The 19,465-nt window shown below is 40.6% G+C and overlaps 1 protein-coding gene across 6 annotated transcripts in view; it reads right to left on the minus strand.

Moving 5' to 3' along the window:
* The window catches only part of Atp2c1 (ATPase secretory pathway Ca2+ transporting 1), a 110,605-nt gene that overhangs the window by 69,294 nt on the left and 21,846 nt on the right, over positions 1-19,465 (minus strand). Inside the window, exons 1-3 of one of the 6 annotated variants that reach the window (XM_028756633.1) lie at positions 16,096-16,351; positions 15,626-15,811; positions 14,765-14,776 (exon numbers count right to left, since the gene is read on the minus strand). The exons of 2 other annotated variants lie outside the window; for them this stretch is intronic. In XM_028756633.1, coding sequence (XP_028612466.1) covers positions 14,765-14,776; positions 15,626-15,631 — 18 coding nt within the window. In that variant the 5' untranslated portion in view covers positions 15,632-15,811; positions 16,096-16,351. Of the gene's footprint in view, positions 1-834; positions 873-14,764; positions 14,777-15,625; positions 15,812-16,002; positions 16,021-16,095; positions 16,383-19,465 lie in introns of those variants that run through there. 3 more of the 6 variants (XM_028756634.1, XM_028756638.1, XM_028756637.1) reach the window with 3 other exon arrangements.

Here is a 19,465-nt window from a genome sequence, read left to right on the forward strand (position 1 = left end):
AACATGCATTTCATGTTGGAGGTATGGCCTAAGAAAATTTCCTGAATAGAAGACAAAAGGCAAAGACCTTTGACACATAGCATAACATGAATGACCTTAGAAAGCATACTAGGTGAACTGAAATAAGACAGACACAAAGAAAACATATTATTAATTATGCTTCTGTTAACTAGAAAGCACATTAGTAGTAACCAGGGCACTATGAGTTAAGTTTCTCTTTAGAATGATAACGTTAGCCACATGTTAGTTTTCTCTCTCTCATTCATTCCAGCTCATCTGCTAATTCTTACTTGCCAAAATGTTAAGCACTTTCTTCAAACTAAAAAAAGGTAAAATCCTACCAACCATCCTTTACACACATCCAGTCCATTACAAAAACCAATGTTTTACATAGTAGTAACCCTTTTTTTCCTAAAGCATTCAGTCTCTTTAACCCTAGAGTTAATATTGGCAATTTCACTACGTTAATATATAGAACTATTCTTTCTTCTCTTTGACAAACACAATACATTTCTTACTCTATTATGAAACACAATAAACAAAAAATAGAAATCAGACCCTTTATAAAATTTATCTCATGTGTTGTGATACCTTTAAATATAACAAAAATTTCTACTTTTACCCTTCAATGAAAGTTCTTCCTAGTATACTTTAAAGTTAAGTTTGAACATTTTTCTTCAACAATGCAATAAAAAATCAATTACAAACATTCTCCTGCCAGAGGTCTTCCATCTGATACCAAAACTTATGTGATGTAGCAAGCATAGTACTAAGAGGGAAGTTGTTGGCCTAAATACCTACATTAAAAAAAAAAAAAGTCTCAAACAATCTTACCTTACACTTCAAGAAAACAGAAAAGGCAGAGTTGAGAATATAGTTTGGCTGGTGAATACTTGTCTAGTATGCACAAAACCCCGCGAGGCTGAAGCAGGAGAACCACATTCAAAGTCATCTCTAACTATACAGAAAGCTCAAGGCTAGCCTGGGTAACAGCAGACCCTGGGTAACAGAGAATAAGAAGAATAAGAACAAGAACTAAGAGGACAAGGAGAAGAGAAAGGGCAAGGGGGGAGGGGGGAGGGAGAAGAAGAGAGGAAGAGGGAGGGAGAGAAAGTAGGAAGGAAACAGAGCCTAAAGTTAGGGACAAGGATTAGAACAGAAGCAAATGAAACAACAATGGGTGGGGCCGACTAAGAGTTGGCTTCTTGAAAAGATAAAACTGAAACCCCTTTACTAGACTAACAAAAACAAACTAAAACTGCAAAAAGGAAAAAACAACATTCTAACCCTGAATACACAAATACAACTCATAGAACACTACTATCAATAACTGTCCACTAATAAATTGAATAACTCAGAACAAATGAGTAAACTGAAACAGACCAGAACCCAGAAATAAGTCTATGCATATACTATAAATGGATATTCAACAAGGATTCCAAAAATATACAGTAGAAAGGGTGATAGGAAAACTGCTAATCTGCAGTACAAAAGAATAAATTCATTCCTCATCTTTCAACATACCAATATTACAGAAAAGGAATCCTAACCCAACTGTGCAACTCAGTACACTATGTCTTCAGCTAGGTTGCATCCTGTTTAATACATTACTGACAACTCAGAAATCAGTCCTTATCCAAGATAACATTAGCACAGGCTTCATTATAGAAATAAAACAAAGGAGCTTATCAGGCACCAATTCGTAGATCCCCACTTCCTCTTTGCAAAAGTAAACTCCTACTTATTACAGACAAATGTAAAAACCAACTACTAAGTACCAGATGGTAAGGCTCTAGAATAGTAATTCAGAGAAAAAAGAAAGTAAGCTGCCTTATCCACCACTTAAAAAGGGCTGTGAAAGTCTCTCCTCAGTGTGACTTCAGTGCTAAAAAGGTAAATACCAACCCTCAGTTGTGTTACAAAGAAAAAGACAGCTTTTCCACCAGTGGAGTAACAAGCTCTGAACACTTAATGATCTAAGAACGCCTTAAGGAGTCTATGTGCATTGTAGGGCACTACTGGGGCCTACTTGAAAACATGTCATACCATAGTAATAATTCTGGAAATAATTTTAAGAAGAGTTGAAGGGAAACAAACTTTTAAAAAGAATTTTAGTGGGAAGAAAAAGACACTTGAATGAGGGCAGTGTCTAACCATTACTCGGATCTCCATAAAAAAAAAAAAAAAGAACATGGCAGAAACAGTCAAATACTTCAGAATGGGAAGCATGGCATGTGTCTAAGAGCAAAATGAATACAACCAACTCCAATAGTTGCCAGAAACGTCTTAAGAAAGCACTGGAACCATGTCCTATGGGATAGGAAGTTGGCCCCCTTCTGATCCTGATAATTCTAGGACTCATCAGCCAAGTGCAGGGGATCTCACTGCCACTGTGAACCCATGGTAAGGTGCACATACAAGTTTCCAGAACTGAGTGGGTAGGCTCTCTGAGGAGATGCTATCAAATGTTTCCCTCCATACTGAGCCCTAACTTCCAAAGCATGGCCTCTATGGGGCTCACATTCAGGCTGGCTCTTAAATGTTTTTCATAGTGGAACTACATCCAGCAGTGTCAGGACAGCTCTTGCTCAGCGATGGAGCATTTGTTCAGCATTCACAAAGCTCTGGACTGGCGGCCCAGCACCACGGAAACAAAATACTAGCATAATCACAGCTAGTAAATCATAGTTTCTCCCATGCTTAAAATACTTAAGAATGAAATTAAAGGTTCTAAATGCTACCAAAGAGTTGTACTTAAAGTCCATTCTAATCCTTTGCAGTAGAACAAATACAAATAACAACAAAAAAATGCATTTATCTCTAGAGACCAGCAGGGATTGTACACAGAGGAAAAAATTCTTATTCCTAAGGTATAGTATATTATTTTAATGATGTTCTTTATAAAAATAAAAACTTGCTCATTAAAAAAGGGAAAGGGGGAGCCAAGTCATAAGAGAATGTTTGAGATACACGTGGTGGTGGTCTATATCTCAATCCTCGTATGCGCAGAGGTGAGCTGTCAAGTCACACAGTGCCACCACCTTCTGAGTAGACATGCTTAAATACTTTTGGTTTCTTTTTTATCATTATTACAAACAGAATCAAACAGCTACAATTACTTTTTTTTTAACTCAGTTCACCTTGGGCCCTGTCACCGCATCTGCTGCAATAGACATCCCAGGACAGCACTCCACTGTGCAAGTCTAAGCTGCACTCAGAAGAGACAATATTGATGTGTTTATTATTCTGGTAGTTACTGCTACAGACCTCCAAAGAACTGTGTCAGGACTCTCTCACAATGTTCAGGAGCTTGCACTCTGCTTGGAATCTGGCCAGGGCCTAGCATCAGCAGAGCTCTAACTGCTACCAATCAGACGAGGAGGAAATCATTATTAGCATGTAGGTTTGTTTTTCTGCTTTTGGTGGGAAGGGGGTCAGACAGGATCTTGCCATATCAGCTCAGGCTGACACTGAACTACAGATCCATCTGCCTCTGCTGCAAACATGTGCCAGTGCCCAGCTGCTGCTGGCTCTACTGAGTTTACTTCTTCACCACTGGCACTGCAAACCTTTCCATTCTTGAGGCCACCCACAATCGCTCTCTGTGAAGTATATCCTTGTGCCTTTTGCCTTTTTTCTCTACAAGTTACTATTATTTGTAGATTAAAAAAATCTTCTGAGGAAAGTATACTCTCTCATTATTTCAAGTATATATATAACTGATTTTGAGATTTCATATCATGTTTTTTCTTTAAAGTATTTCCCACTCCAACTTCCCACTTCCTCTCTAAGGTCATCTAGCCATCCTAATAACCCTGACTGAATAATTCATCTTTTCTCCAAGTTATTCTTTGTGGAAGCAAGCAAAGAGAAGAGAAATAAAACAGAATGAGTTAAAGTTCTTACACAGCCTCTTTATACAGTTACCTAGAAAAAGGTCCTATCTCAAGGTAAACAGCCCAAAGACCCTTACTTGTGGAGCTGGAGAAATGACTCAACAGCTTAGAGCACTTGCTGCTCTTGCAGAGGACCACAGATTGGTTCTCAACACTTACATCAGGAGGCTCACAAGTCTCTGTAACCCCAGCTCATGGGAATCTGACACCGTCTTCTGGTCTCCTAGGAAACCAGGCATGCATGTGGTACACAGGTATCAACGTAGGCTCTCACACATACACATAAAACAAAACTAAACAAAATCTTTCTTTAAAAGCCATTATTTTTTTAACCTATATAAGAATACTGACTCCTCAGTAAAGAACAAGTCACTGTAACACCTATAAAAATTCCAAGTACCTTTTTCACAGAAACAGACAAGCAGATTCCAAAACCCACACAGAAATGCAAGGAACCAAAGCAAAACAAGCAGTCTGAGAAAAGCTGGCCTCATATTTCAGTTTCAGAATTACTACAAAGCCACGCAGTAGTCACACAGTGTGATGCTAGCATCAGCACAGGCAGAGACAATGGAACAGAGCCATGGGCCAGGAAAGAAACTTCACTTATGGAAAACCAAAGGCACAAAAACTCAGAGAAGACCCAGTCTCCTAAATGGATGACAATGGATAGTAGCATTCCCTGCAAAACAATATAGCTGGATTTTTATCTCAAAATTGATCAAGGGCAAAAGCTAAACTAAAATGCCCAGAATAAAACATAAATCTGTATCACATTTAATCATCATAGTCTACAACCAAAGCAAACAAAAAACATAAACACAATTTTTATGATAAATAGAAGGAAAACTACAACATCAGGAAATAAAAATGAACGCCCAAAGAACAGGGGAAATACCTGAAAACCGTATCTCTAATAATGGCCTAATAAATAACTGTGCAATTGACTTTTACGTAAGTATTGGTAAAGGATATATTTCTATGCAATATCTAGGATGGATGGATACAGCTATAGATAGATAAAAATAAGGAAATTATGAAGTGGTTAGAGACCTGAACTTCTGCAAAGATACATAAATGGTCATAAGCACATGGAAAGGTCCTGGGCAACATCAGTCACTGGGGAAATACACACCAAAACTAGAATGTACAACCACTTCACACTCCTGGGGTGGCGATTTAATAACAGAAGGGTAACGTGTAGGAGAAGATGTCAAGAATTATTTTGACACCTGCACTGATCACATACTGCTGCAGTTCCTCATTTAAACACTGTATCACCATATGGCTCAGCATGGCACTCCTACATATTCATCCAAAGAATGGAAAACATACACTCATGCAAAAATCTATCTATGAACATTCACAGCAGTATTACTTATTACTGCCCAACAGTAGAAACAGTTCAATGTCCATCAAATGGCCAATTAGTAAATACGATACACCCATACCTGAGAATATTATTCAGCCATGAACAGGAATAAAGTACTAATACATACCAAAGCATGAATAAACTAAAAGAAGCCAAACATAAAAAGTCTCATATTGTTCAATTACGTTTATACAAAATTCCCAGACTAGGAAAATCCAAACACAGAAACTAGATTAGTGGTTGCTAGGAGCTGAGGAAGGGAAGACTATGAAGTGAATGCTAACAGGGTAAAGATTTCTTCGGGGAAGTAATGTAAAAGCTCTGCAATCAGACTATACATGACACTGTGAATATGCTGACGCACACTGAGTTACACACAAAACTGGATTTTACAGGATGGGGATTCTATTTTTTTTTTAAAGTAAAGGTCAAGGTTTAGCAAAAAAAATCATCAGTTACTACAGCAACAGAGAATAAGCATTTAGCCAGATGTCTCTAAGTCTAAAGCAAGGCATCCAGAGCACAGAAGGTTCATCTGGGGAAGCGACACCCAATACTGACAGTCATAGAACTGGTACGAATTCCCCAGTGTGGAGGGGAGATGGAGGACTGAAAAGTGTAACTAGGGAACCAAGCCAGCCAGCCCAGGGGAATGACGGCCTCCGACAGCTCCTTACCCTCCAACTGCAGTCAGGCACAGCAATACAGCTCTGCCCAACTGTAAGCAAATCCAGCCCTTTCATGAGCAGCTCTCTACAACAAAGCAGGAGAGGTGTCCTACTCTAAATAAACAGAAAAGAGATGTGGTCACTATTCACTTCAAACAGAGTTAAAATTACTGAAAATCAAACAGGATGTAAGGAGGGGCTAGAACAGAGTACAGACGGTAAGAAGCTGAACCTAAGCCCCACTGCACACGAAAACCCAAGGCGGCAAGGACGAGACCAAGCCAAGGATCTCTAGAAAGGAGACTCTGCCTATGTACAGTAAAGCTAATGAAAAATAGTGTGTTCTACTTTAAACTTTATTTCCTGAACCAGAGAGATAGCTCAACAGATAAAGACACTTGCCACACAAGCCTGGTGACCTGAGTTTCATTCCCAGAACCCACATAAAGACAGACGGAGAACAAACCCCACATATTTGTCATCTAACTTCCACATGTGCAGCATGGTATGCACAACCAAACATTTGCATCATTCATACACACTAACAACATGTTTAATGTACTTCTTAGGGGGCAATGGTTATGAACAAGTCAATTGCTGGGGATGAGAACATTGAAGAAAGACACAGAAGGAAGCTGTGGGGCAGAGGAAGCCTATGTTGTTGATATGGGACCAGCCAAATCCAGATGTCTCAGACCCATGGGAAGTTGACAGACACCCCCACACACAGATATCCCAAATCAGGCTCGAACATATAGCAAAGCCTGCCTTTGGTCCAAGTGCAAATGTTTGCAATGTATGCAAACTCTACCAACCACTGCTTCCTCCTCCCAGATGTCTATCCTCAGACTGCTTACCTACAGACACTTGCTAACCCACCACATCACAACCCCTTGGTGCTATAAATAATTAACACTGAAGCTTCAGGCTGCATGAATTTGGAGAGGCTTCATAAGAGCACACACAGCCCTCCTGACTCCAGCTTTTCTGTACAAGTGTCACTGTGACTGTCCTGTCCACACTCCTTCATTGCCCCTATTCCGGGTTCCAGGACCAGGGCCAAGCAGCACAGAATATAGTAGGAAAGACACTTTAACAAGTATTAGACTAGAGTAAAACTTGTGGTTCCACAAGTTGGAACAATCATCAGTGTCCACTTACAGAATTCATGTATAATACAAGTGACAGTCAAGGAAACAAAAACATGTAGATGTGCATGTTACTATACATGATCTGTTAACTCAATTCAACAAGACCGTAGGAGCACTGAGGTCACCTACCAGCCACATGTTGGTTTCTAGGTACTGTTCTCTATATACTCCCAACTCCTTTAGGAAAATGGTGTAATTCTACAGAATTCTACAGTTGGTACAAACACAACAACCAAGATGCACCAAACAGCATGTAGCACCAGAAGGTATACTAGTACTATCAAAATAGGATTGCATTATAGAAAGGACACAGGAATAGTTTGATCAACAAAACTATATTCTATGTTAATTCATAAGATAAATATTCAAAATCCACATAAATAATAAACAGGAATACAGAACAGTATATTCTGAAGAACCATAGGAATGGTGCTGGAGAGATGGCTCTACAGTAAAGAGCAGTGGCTGCTCTTCCAGAGGTCCTGAGTGTTAACTCCCAGAATCCACGTGATGGCTCACAACTGTGGTTCCATGGGATCCAAGGCCCTCTTCTGTTGTACAGATACACATGAAGACAAAGTATCCATATATGTAAAATACATAAATAAATACATCTTTAAGAAAAGACCCACAGGAATGAGGAAAGTGACAGTCATTAAGCAAACATCACAGAAGTAACTGTCACCTCCAAGAAACAGTACAGATGGGAGACCGAGCCTGAGGAAAGGAAGGTAAAGCACACGGATGGGACACGCAGGTGTAAAGTGCATCCCCACTAGAAGTGCTCACGACAAAGAGATTATTAACTATTCTAGCACAAAGGTAAAATAATTTGGATTAGTAACTGCAAAAGGGGTAACCGACTTTAAATGAAAAAACCTGGTAGACAGTACCTTAATCAAGAGATCACTACAGCTTTACCAGTCATAAGACATACAATCATGAGTAATCAATCACCTAATGAACTAAATCAAGGGACAATTAGGAAGAAAAACTGACCATCACTCTTCAAGTAGCCAGCTCACATACAATGAGGAAGAAGACTAGAAACATGACAGATAGAAGGATACAAGGACAATGACACCTAGAAGGGAAGACAGAGCCTACAGGGGGCTAGAAAGAGCATTTTATAATAGTGGATTTCATGAGCTTGTTAATTATACCATGTGTATATACAGTGCAACCATAAGGGAATCCAGGAGGCAGATGCCCGGGAACTCTGGAAACTAGTACTGTACCTTTTATGTAAATCTAACATTAACATAACAGAAAAAGTTTAACTCAATTTTAGAAAAACAATTTCTTTAACAATTAGATTTACATCCATCAGATAAATAATCACACTTCAATTGTATCATTCTATGGAAAGAATCTGGCATTGGTTTTTTGCTGTTGTTTTAGTCAAATTGCGAAGTAGGCATACTTCACTAGTATCATGTCATACAAGTCACTGAAGACATCTATGGGGGGTATGTCATGTTACCTAGACCTGTTTCAGATCTGGTACTTTTTTACTGCAGTTGATGAGAGCAGCCGCAAAGGCTAGATCCCATCCTATTTTCTGTCTTTTTATAAATAGTCACTTCATTAAGCAATGAGCTGGTGATAACTGCAGGCTACTGCAGACTAAACCTTATGAAATCATAGCCATTGATTGTTGTGGCGCCCTTGTGCTTGCCTGTCAGTGTGTGTCATTACAGGTGCAGTGGGGAGCTACTAAGTCCTTAAAAGTAGTTTACTAGCAGAAGCTAAAACATTTAATATAGCTTTCAATATTTCTGTCTACTACTAATTATAAAATACTAAAATCCCAAGCCAAAGAAGCAGCATACTTAGTAAAACCACAAGAAAAGTACTGATCTATATAAAAAAAAAAAAAACCAAACCTATCAACGGCTTCCTTTACCCAATTTAGAACTTGGACAAATACTTAAAGCCTTTGAATACTAAACTAAAACATCAGTGACCAAAATTTCCCCAACTCTTTCCTTCAACTAAGTTAAAGAAAATCTGCATGTGCTTTGCAGCTTTTGGCTATGGGGCACCTGTATACATGAAACCCTATTTAACCTGACAAACCTAAGCGTAGTTACCACCTCTTGGGAAGGGAGGAAACTAAGATTCAGAAGTAATTGTCTTCCCTCTGGTCAGAAAAGTGTTTCTCAACAGGTCCCATCATTTGGAAGAGGGATGAGGGAGGTGCTAACCTGTGTACAAGACAATATCTATCAACATCCTTGGTGTCTACCAACTAGATGCCACAAGCCCACTGCAAGAATGACAACCAATAATGTCTCTAGACAAAGCCAAATGTTCTATGGAGTGTGAAATTACCCCTAGATGAGAGAAGCAGAACGAAAGCCAACTTTTCAATCAATAATACCTACGTGCCAGATCCTGCTCAGACTGAGTAAGAGACAACCCAAGAGTCTCTACCCACAAGAATTTACTTTGAGCCTTCTAACAAATCTTTTAACAGAACTGGTGTTTGATTTAAAACCTCTCTCCATACACAGTCCTGTAAGACTCATTTAAAAACAAGACAAACAAACAAAAATCAGTTGGCAATGGTTACGTCTTTTTCTGGGGTAGACAGGACACTGGATTTCACACAAGATCACAGGTTTTAGATTCACAAGCCAGATATCAACTCTGGATAATAGCAGCCCTCACAAGCATTAAGAAAAACCATAGAAGAGATTACTTAACATGCCTTTACAAAGTGCACCACTTGCTATTTCTGGCACTCAAGACATGAAAAACTTTTGCCTCCTCTGGAAAAAATATAGCAATGACATTTCACAGAATAAGAAAGTTCAGACTCCCAAAGACCTGGGCCAAATATGTCTACACCACCAATGTAGAAACTCAGATGAAAAGCAAATACTCTACTAAAGAAACACTACAACAGCCAAGCAATGCCTACTAGAGCCATTGTGAGGGAAGAACTGGATGGGTACAACATAACATGTATGAATGAAATGACAACATCAAAGGCTGAGTTCTGGGGGCTATAAGTGAAAGGCCACAGGATGAGAGGAAATTCAGAACACCTTTTAAGTTATTACCTTTGCCCTAAAACATTACTGCAATGTTCCTTAAGAAAGGCTTATCCCTCCTGATTACATGCTGCAGTAGGATCTAACCCAGAGTCTTGCCCAGGGCCAAAGGCAATGAGCTGCTGAAGACAGCACAATGTTCAGAACCATTCCAGGTTCCACTTCAGCTGTCCTGTTTTTCTGTGAAGGACTGAACAAGCAGCCCTTCAGCTAACATCTGCTGCAGTCTAACTCTACGTGAGTAAATAAAAATAATGTTTACAAGGATATTGCCAAGCCTTTCTAAGACGTCATGTTAGATTACTGCGTGAATCCTGGGAGCATGGACACACAACTTTCTGTCATTTACAAAACGACTACATGTCAAAACCAAAGGCTTCACTTAAGCAATTGTAGTTAACAGGCATATTACCTAAGTCCAACTTCTAAATTCTCTAATACCTGTAGCAGAAAAAGAAAGCAAGTAGAAACAAATTAAGGGCCAGTTACAGCCACTCTGAAACAATGTTCCTGACTTGTTTAGTCACTGCCCAAATCACTAATCTTTTCACATTTCAAAACCATCCAAGTTTGGTCCAAGGGAACCTAATTCAACACAATCTGAACAATCTACTTATATACTAAGACTTATAATAACTCTTGCAACAATGACTTAAAGCCAAAAGACAATGGATACAGTAACAAATGCATATAAATTAGTAAGTGAATATAAACTCTGGCCATTAAAAATCATAAAGAAATATTTAAATAAAAAAAGTATCAACTGAGCCTGAAATGTTATAGAAATTTTTTTCTTGTGTGAAATTATAGCACTAGCCTGAGAGCTCACTAATCATCTTTATTTCCTTTTACCACTTGACCTCAGGAAAAGCAGAAAGGGCTTTGTCATTACAGATGCCTTTAAGTCATTACAAAAACACTATCTTTTAAAAGCAAGGTAAATTCAGGACCCTCCTGAGCTAATGGTAAGCTATCTACCACCACCACCACAGACAAGGTTTCTCTGTATTGGCTGTTTGACTGTCCTGGAACTTGGTCTGTAGACTAGGCTGGCCTGGACCGCATAAAGATCCCACTGCCTCTGCCTCCCAAGTACTGGGATTAAGGATATGTCCCACCAAACCTATCAAGAAGCTATCTTTTTGCCTGTAACAAAGAAGCAATTTCAAATTCACCCCAAATTACTTTACTACCAAGATATGGTATTCCTGCCACCTTTAAAACAGAATTCAACTTGTAAAACATATCCTGGTTAAGTAAAATTTACAAAGAGAACCAGCTTTGGGCCTCATGAGTGTGTTCTCCAGACAACTATTTTGTTTCATGTTTCAATTAACAAAATTTGATTCTGTTGACGTTAATTGGCAAAAACATTAAGACAATCCAGGGCTCAGGATGTTTTAGTTCATGAAGTAACTATTTCATAAGCATGAGGACCTGAGGTCAGATCCCAGAAACCTCATAAAATCTTGACACAGCGACAGACATGTCTGTAACCCCAGCTGGGGATAGAAAAATCAAGACGGGTGGATCCCTGCAGCTCACTGGCCAACTAGCCTGGCTAAATCTGTGTCTCCAGGTTCAGTAAGAGACCCTGCCTCAAAAACTAAGGCTATCTAGGCTGAGAGCAGAAAGTAACCTCTGCCCTCTACACTCATGTACATCCATAAGCATACATGTACATACAGGTGCATCAACACACACACACACACACACACACACACGCTAAGTTAACTGTCAAAAGGCTACTACTGCTAGTCTGGTGAGACAGCTCAGCGGGTAAAGACACTTGCCAACAAGCCTGACAACCTAAATCCAATCTGCAGAGCCCCTATGATGGAGTTAACCAACTCCCAAGTTGCCCTTTAACCTGCCCACGTGCAATTGTACACACACATACTTAGATACACACACACATACACAGAATGTAAAAAAGAAAGTTCTTAAAGGCTATTGAGTCTATTACTTACAAACTCTAAAATAGTCTCTGCTGTTTAAGAAATGTTCTTATATACTCTTTTAGTTTCAGGCCATTTTTATGTGCCAACTAAGACTATCTTACAGATAAACATACAAATAAAATTAACTACATTTCACACACTTTTGAGACTTAAGATACTTTTGTAAGTTGGAATAAAAGTCAAGTGTTTTCTTTCCCTCTGCTCTTTCCATCCTAGAGTCCCTCCAGCTGCCCTAACACACCACTTTCTTGAGCCACCCCAAAACAACTGACCAGCTGAAACTGCGTTGACAAACTACTTTAAAAAGTATAAATACAAATGATATCAAAAAAGATAAGGTGTTGTTTTCTAGCTGGATGTAACATTTCCTGAAATCCTGAGATTATAATATTTCTACTCAAGAATAAGACAATCAAACAGTATTTTTTTTAAAAATTATTAAACTCTTAGAAAAGCCCCTTTAAAAAGACCAGATTTGTTGCAAAGACTAAACCAGTTATCAGGAAGGAAAAAAATATATATCTGTAAAACCCTCCAGCTACAAATGTCTTTTCTAATAAGGCATCTTTCAAACTATCAACAACTTTTAAAAAATAAAAATAAAAAATGTGTATATATGTGTATCTCAGATTACTAAGTGATAGTTATCTGTTACTTTAGACTTGTAATAAGTATTTTTAAAAAAAACTTCCAAAGTATTTAGACAAAAATTCCAACAATTGGTTGTCTAGGACTAAATCCTTAAAATTCCTGGAAATTAATTAAGGCTTCAAGTGTTCCCACTGACTGGTAGGAAGTACACATGAAGTATCTAGACGACTATGGCTAAAAATAAGTCAAGTTTTCCTGAAAATGTTTAAGTGGGCCCTGTGGGGGGAAAAAAAGTCTAGAAGAATCAAAATCTAGTGCCATAGTAAATACCTCTCCATTTGAAGTCTGAAGTAAATGGATAAAGCCATTTCCTCCCAGGACATAACCACTCTAAACATGACTGCTAAGAACTCTTTCCATGAAGATGCTCCAGAGAGCTACTATCAGATAACCCTATACAGTTAGTTCACACCTAACCATGTAATTTATCTGCTGACCCACTAGAAAACTCTTTCTGGACAACAGTAACACGGCTTAGTCACTTATTAAAGCTGTGTCAACCATTCCTCTGGCTTCACTTACTATACTAACCCTCAGAGATGGTAATATCCCATGCTCAGAAGCACAGGATCAGATTTTGGGGACTGGGGAAATTAACACTCTCCTAATATGGCTTGGTGGAACCCTAACCTTGATTTAAAACACTAACTCTACAAAAAAATTCCTTAATTGTCATGACTTTAATGCCACGTCACATAACCCTATGCATCACAGTGGACTAGGCTATTAACAGTTAACATTTATTGAGTACTTACTGTATGCCACATGCTGTTTTGAGCACTTATGAAAACCCTTACTTTTATACATGAAGAAACAGAGCACAAAAAGCTTCAACAGTATGGAGAAGGGAGAACAGGGTGGAGATGCAGCATTCGGTGAGCTGCCTAGCTGCACAAACCCATGCTCTTGTCCAGCATACCCCCTCCCAGAAGAAGTGTTTCTCAGTCAGCACGGCAACTTTGTAAGCTACACATTTTCAATCCCAATTTATACGTGAAACTCAGCAATGGTAAAATTTTTTGCCTAAAATCCATACAGATTTGCATTAGGGCAAGATTTTAATATTTTGGCTCCACACTTACTAACCTGTTAAAAATACAATCTATTTTAAGATAGTCAATTGCTGTTGAAGATCCCAAGCTATCTCCGAGTTCTTCTAAAAGATATTTAAACAGTTAGAAAACATGTTAATCTAGTAAGAAATTAACAAATACTATTTCTTGATGGTCAAAAATAATGGGGCAGAAAGTCCTTCAAGTTTTTAAGATGTTTATACTCTTACTGTGAGGTCACATCATTCTTGTGTGGCCATAAAATACAGATACACTCCTAACAATCACCCCTTCTACCTCAGCAGATGGTCGCTAGCTCCACTACTCATGCTCTGATTCCTAGGACACCCAGAAAGAAAACCAGCAGCCAAGCATCCACCTACTTCAGGCTACTCTCCTAAATCTGGTAAGACACTGAAAATAGCTCACAGATGTACAATAACTCTGAGATTTTACTTACTGAAATTTCTAAATAGAAACCACTATATGAATGGACTTAATATTGTCTTATAAAAAATAAATCTGACTTTCTTAAATCTATAAAAGACAAGAGGAAAAGGGCTTAGAAAAACAATTTTCCATACTATCAGAAAAAAACACAACTGCTTTCCTCAAGATCCAATTAGCATAACTCCTCTGCAGTTACACACTTTAGCATGTCAGAAAATGCACTCCACCAATTATCCCTCCAGAATGAAACTGGGCAAGTTAACCATGCCTCTCATCATATTTCCTACATATGCCATGGTTCTCCAATAGCATTACAGATTACGACATCCAAAAGAAACACCTATTTTAAAATTTAAAGTCCTGCTTAGCCAATCAAGCTTACATTCTCAACAATGGAAAAAGCATTCAGCTTAACTGCAGCTCCTGTGTACCAGATAAAGATTTTAAAGGCAAACAATTCGGGGGGGGGGGGGGAAGGCAGGGAAGAGATTATTTGTCAAATACCTTTTCTAGCATCTTGCAGTCCAGTCAAAAAAGGAAGGGGAAAAAAAGAAAGATAATTACACACAAGCCAGAAGTCAGTATAAACAATAAACATGGTTAGTTCAAGAGGGAAGAAAAATCATTTATTCAGTTATTCAATACTTTTTAAAACCTAAGTGCTATAAATGAAAAGCATTATTTGAATGAGGCCAAAGTGGCTCCGTAACGTGACAGCCGAATGCGTCTAAAACAATGTGTAATGGGGACAAACAGGTTCCACTGTCAACCTCCCAAAGATGTTTTGAAATAGGGAGGGACTTTAAGACAGGAAACTCTCATAAAATTTCATTAAACTCAAAGGTTAGGGTTTTTCAGGTTTTGTTTTGTTTTTTCCTTCCCCTTAATCTGAGTTCAAAAACGCCTTTTGCCAAAGCTAGAATTTATTTTAAAAATCTTTTTATAATTCAGTTACACACCCTAACAAAGCTTGCTATGCAAATATACAGCGATCCGATCCATCGCCTTCTCTTCCCCTTTCCACTCGCATCCACGGATTCCTTTCAAAGAGCTATAAGGATGTGCACAGATGCTATCTCAAATAGCATGAAACTTCCGTTCCCTATGCTAAAGAAAATAACAATTTCCCAGGGAAGCAGAATCAAGCTGTCACCCGCAGAACCTTAATCCCCGCAATGCCCATGTTACCAAAATAAAAGCTACATGCCCTTAGGGAAGTAAATCCTCAGACATCACATGCAAAGGGGGGGAAATCAATTACATAAAATCAGGAAATAAAAAGGTGGGAAAAGACAGGCTACTTTAAAAGCAAACCACCACACCCTCAACTCTTGTGTTACAAACCCATCTGCCAGGGGCCTTTACCTTCATTTTCCATCGAAACTGCACTCTGGTTGATGGCTACAAAGTCTTTAGTGTCAGCCACGGCCACACTGGGAATAGAGAGGAGAGGAGGAGGACAAGGAAGAGAAGACCCCGGAATCCCAGGCTGTCACCCCCGCTCCCGGCCACGCGTCCCACGGCTGCTCCCACCACCCCTAGCAGCAGCATCTGCAAGAGAAACCAGGAGAAGCGGAGCTGACGAGAGGGGAGAGGAGCAGGGCGACCCCCGCCCAGCTGCCACCACCCTAGTCCACCCCCTGCGCCGTCCGCTGCGCCAGCGACACACGCCAGCCGGGCGGCGCCCAAGAGGCGCCCTACGGGCAAGAGACGATCCCCCGGACGCCCCCTTCCCTCCAGACCTGGAAGTTTCTGGAAATAGGGGCAGGAGTGGATACCCGGAATCCTCCCCGACACCGCAGACGTCCCCCTCCCTCCAGGCTGCGAGGACTCACTCGCGGGGCTGCGGGGGCGCCCCACGCGCCTCGGGCGAACGGGCGCAGCTGGTGGCACGGTGGCGCCACACGGAGCCCAGCCGCGTCCGGAGGAGAACGAGCAGGACAGCGGCAGGGAGGGGAGAGGAGGAGCGGCGAGGGGCCCGTCAAGCTCGGCCCGCCGGCTCCGCGCGTCTCCGCGCACGGCCGAGCAGCTCTGCTCCCGCCTCCGCCTCCGGCGCTCCGCCCCTCCCCGCCGCCCGCCGCCCGGCGCTCCCTGCACTACCCGGCCCGCCGCCCACCGAGCTTTGTCGCTACCACTTCCGCCGGGAGAGGCGCGCGCGCAGGCGCACTCCGGCTCTCTGCGCTGGTGAGCGGAAGTGCAGTGAGGCCGAACCTGCCGGCAGTAATGGACGTGGTCGGGGGTTGCAGAGGGTGTGTAGGATTGCGCGCGGGGCCCACGGCTCCTCTGGAGCTCTCGGGATGGTGCCTGTCCGCTTTCTATATACCCACCGGCGCAAGGGGCGGAAGCAAACCTGTCCCCGTCTCCAGCCACACATTCTCTTAAGGCGGCCGCGGGAACGAGACAGAGACAGGCACAGCCATAGCCGTGTCACAGAGTCGCCTGGGCGATCTCTGCACAGCTCTGAAAGTCTCTCTCGTCTCGCGGCCGTCACAATCTCCTCGGACGACGCAGAGAGAAGCTGGTGTTCTCGTTAGCGGCCTCCCACGCCTCGTACCATCACTTGTAAATACCAGCCCTGGCTCCTTCTCTGGTCTTGCGAGGGCTAGTCATCATGGAGCCAGTTTCCAAAATTCTTTCCTGCTCAGGGGTGTGCTCCGAAGCCCCATGTGTCATGAAAGGGCGAGGTTCAATGACAGCTTGAGGAAGGACGCCTTTTCCCACTGAGTGTATGCAACCAGAATAGCTGGGATAGAATCTAGAAACCAGTCGCCCTACCATCGAAGCCGAAGAACCAATATTACCTTAGCCGCTATCATTTTCCAAGTCAGCCTTTCACTTAGCACCTCACACAAGCCCCTAGTGAGTGATTTTTAATGAATAGTTGCTACTCTTAAAGCACAGGTAGCCATTGAAGCACTCTCTCACCTATATCCACTAGAGGGCAGAACTACACCTGTGGCCAGTTCTAGAGCATCCTCCTAAGACCCTCGCCCACCCAATCTGCTCCAAAGAAAAAACCTCTACAGATATTTTTCCTCCGTGACCAAATAACCATAACAAAATTGCTCTTTTATATCGGGCACTATAACATGCTTCCAACCACACATTCAATATAATGGACCAAGTGTCTGTCTTACTGTGTCGGATGCCTGTTAAGCGCTTTTAGGATGAAAACTTCTGGACAGCTTCTGGGTTGACATACATACTCCTTCTATTTTGAAAAATGAGCTTTTGCCAAGCATTGTAGTTCATGCCACTCATAGGAAACAGAAGCGGAAGATGGCCACAATTTCCAGGCCAGGCTAGAATAGAAATCTATAATTCATCTCCACTTTGGTATGTATGCTTAACGATGTTTATATGCCCCGTGGCATAAGCCTGTAGCTTCTATAATAAAATTGCTGTCTGTACTCAGTTTTAAAATTAGTTTGTAACAGTTATTACTTACAGAATATTAATGTTACAACAAGCATAATTTAAAACACAAAGTTTATAAGGTAGATTACATTATATAAACACTTAGAATTCATATATAGACTTATGGAAAACGTAATTTTATTGTTGTGCTGGGGTTTCTTTTATCAACTTAACACAGCTAGTGTCATCTGGTAAAATGGAAGCTCAACTGAGAAAATGTTTCCATTATGTAGACCTACCTACAGGCAAGTCTGTGGGGAATTCTAAGTGATTGATGGGAGTGCCCAGATCACTGTGGACAGGGCTGTCCATGTGCAGGTGGTCCTGGGTTATACACAATGGCAAGCTTAGGGAAGCATGAGAAGCAAGCCAGTAAGCAATATTCCTCCATGGGCTCTGCTTCAGTTTCTGCCTCCAGATTACGGCTTTGGATTGCTTCAGTGATGGAAATTCTAAGCCAAATAAACCCTTTCCTTCCCAAGCTGCTTTTGATGTCTTATGACAACAAAAGAAAAGAAAATTAGGACATCTGTATTGTTGGTCATTGGACTAATTAGCTGAAACTATGCATGTGTTGCTTGAGATGATTTTTCTATTCTGTACCAGATCACCATCCCACACTAGCCAACATCAGTAAATCAACTACTATTTCCTATGATTAAAAGTTAGCATTTACTATGTATATGCGTATAGTTTATATGTTAAAGCTTTAATCAATGTTATTAAAGCCAGAGCAGCATGCTCTCCTCTTTCATTTCCTCCCCTGAGCATGCTGGATCCTTCTGTGAGTGGTTCTATACCATTCCCACCTCAGTGTGTGATAAAGGGACTAAAACAGTGAACTGTAAATGCAAAATACATGAACATTCAGAAGTACTCCTTCTTTCCTCTTACATAATAAAATTGTTGGAAGGGCTTGAAAAAGCTGGTGAAGACAATAAAGTAGAAGCATTGCCAAAGCGGAAGCTTGGTATGTGAAGAATCTGTAGAAGACTAGCTACAGTGAGACTGGTGGCCAGGAGATACAATATATCCAAGTGTCCTTGCAATCAGCCTCTTAAGTTTGGGTCTTACTCTTTTAGTGTTGAATATTTAACCTACAAAATTAAATGCAAAGTGTGCAAAATGTGGTTACAGGAGCTGAGAGTGGTCCTCAGTGGTGGGGCACTTTGGTTCAACCTAAAGCACCACCAAGAAAGTAAGTGGAAGTACAGAGATGAGAAACAAGAGTGGTCACATGACCAAGAAGGGCAAAACCATGAGGCTTCTTGGGGGAAGCATGGAGAAGAACAGTCATGATGCTCCAAGTTTACTCATACTGTGCTTTTTTTCTAAGAGGATGTGAGCTACCCTGTTTTTTATATAATAGAATTTGAATATTTAAAAGTTTATGAAAAACAAATGCTTGCTATAAATTAGCCAATTTGTTTATCCAATAAAGGACATGCAAAGTGTCAAGTATGACAGCTGCCGTTTTTATAAACCCAGATGATAAAGAAATATAGATTTTAAAATAAAACTAGAAAAACTACTTTTTAAATCGTCCCTCAGTTACTGTCTTCTTTTAAACCTTTAACATCATCTGAACTAAAGCATCAAAATTAATAGTTCACCTACTTCCTAGGAAAAGTTGGCAGGCAAAGATAGGTGCCCTGAAGTTCACTATCCCACTGTCCACTATCCCATATAGTTGGTCTAAAAAAATGTTCTGGGCATGTTTATGCATATATATATATGCTTATGTGTGTGTGTGTGTGTGTGTGTGTGTGTGTGTGTGTGTGTGTGTGT

This window comes from Grammomys surdaster, unplaced genomic scaffold, assembly GCF_004785775.1.
Source record: "Grammomys surdaster isolate TR1022 unplaced genomic scaffold, NIH_TR_1.0 126131, whole genome shotgun sequence".
NCBI classification, from domain to species: Eukaryota; Metazoa; Chordata; class Mammalia; order Rodentia; family Muridae; genus Grammomys; species Grammomys surdaster.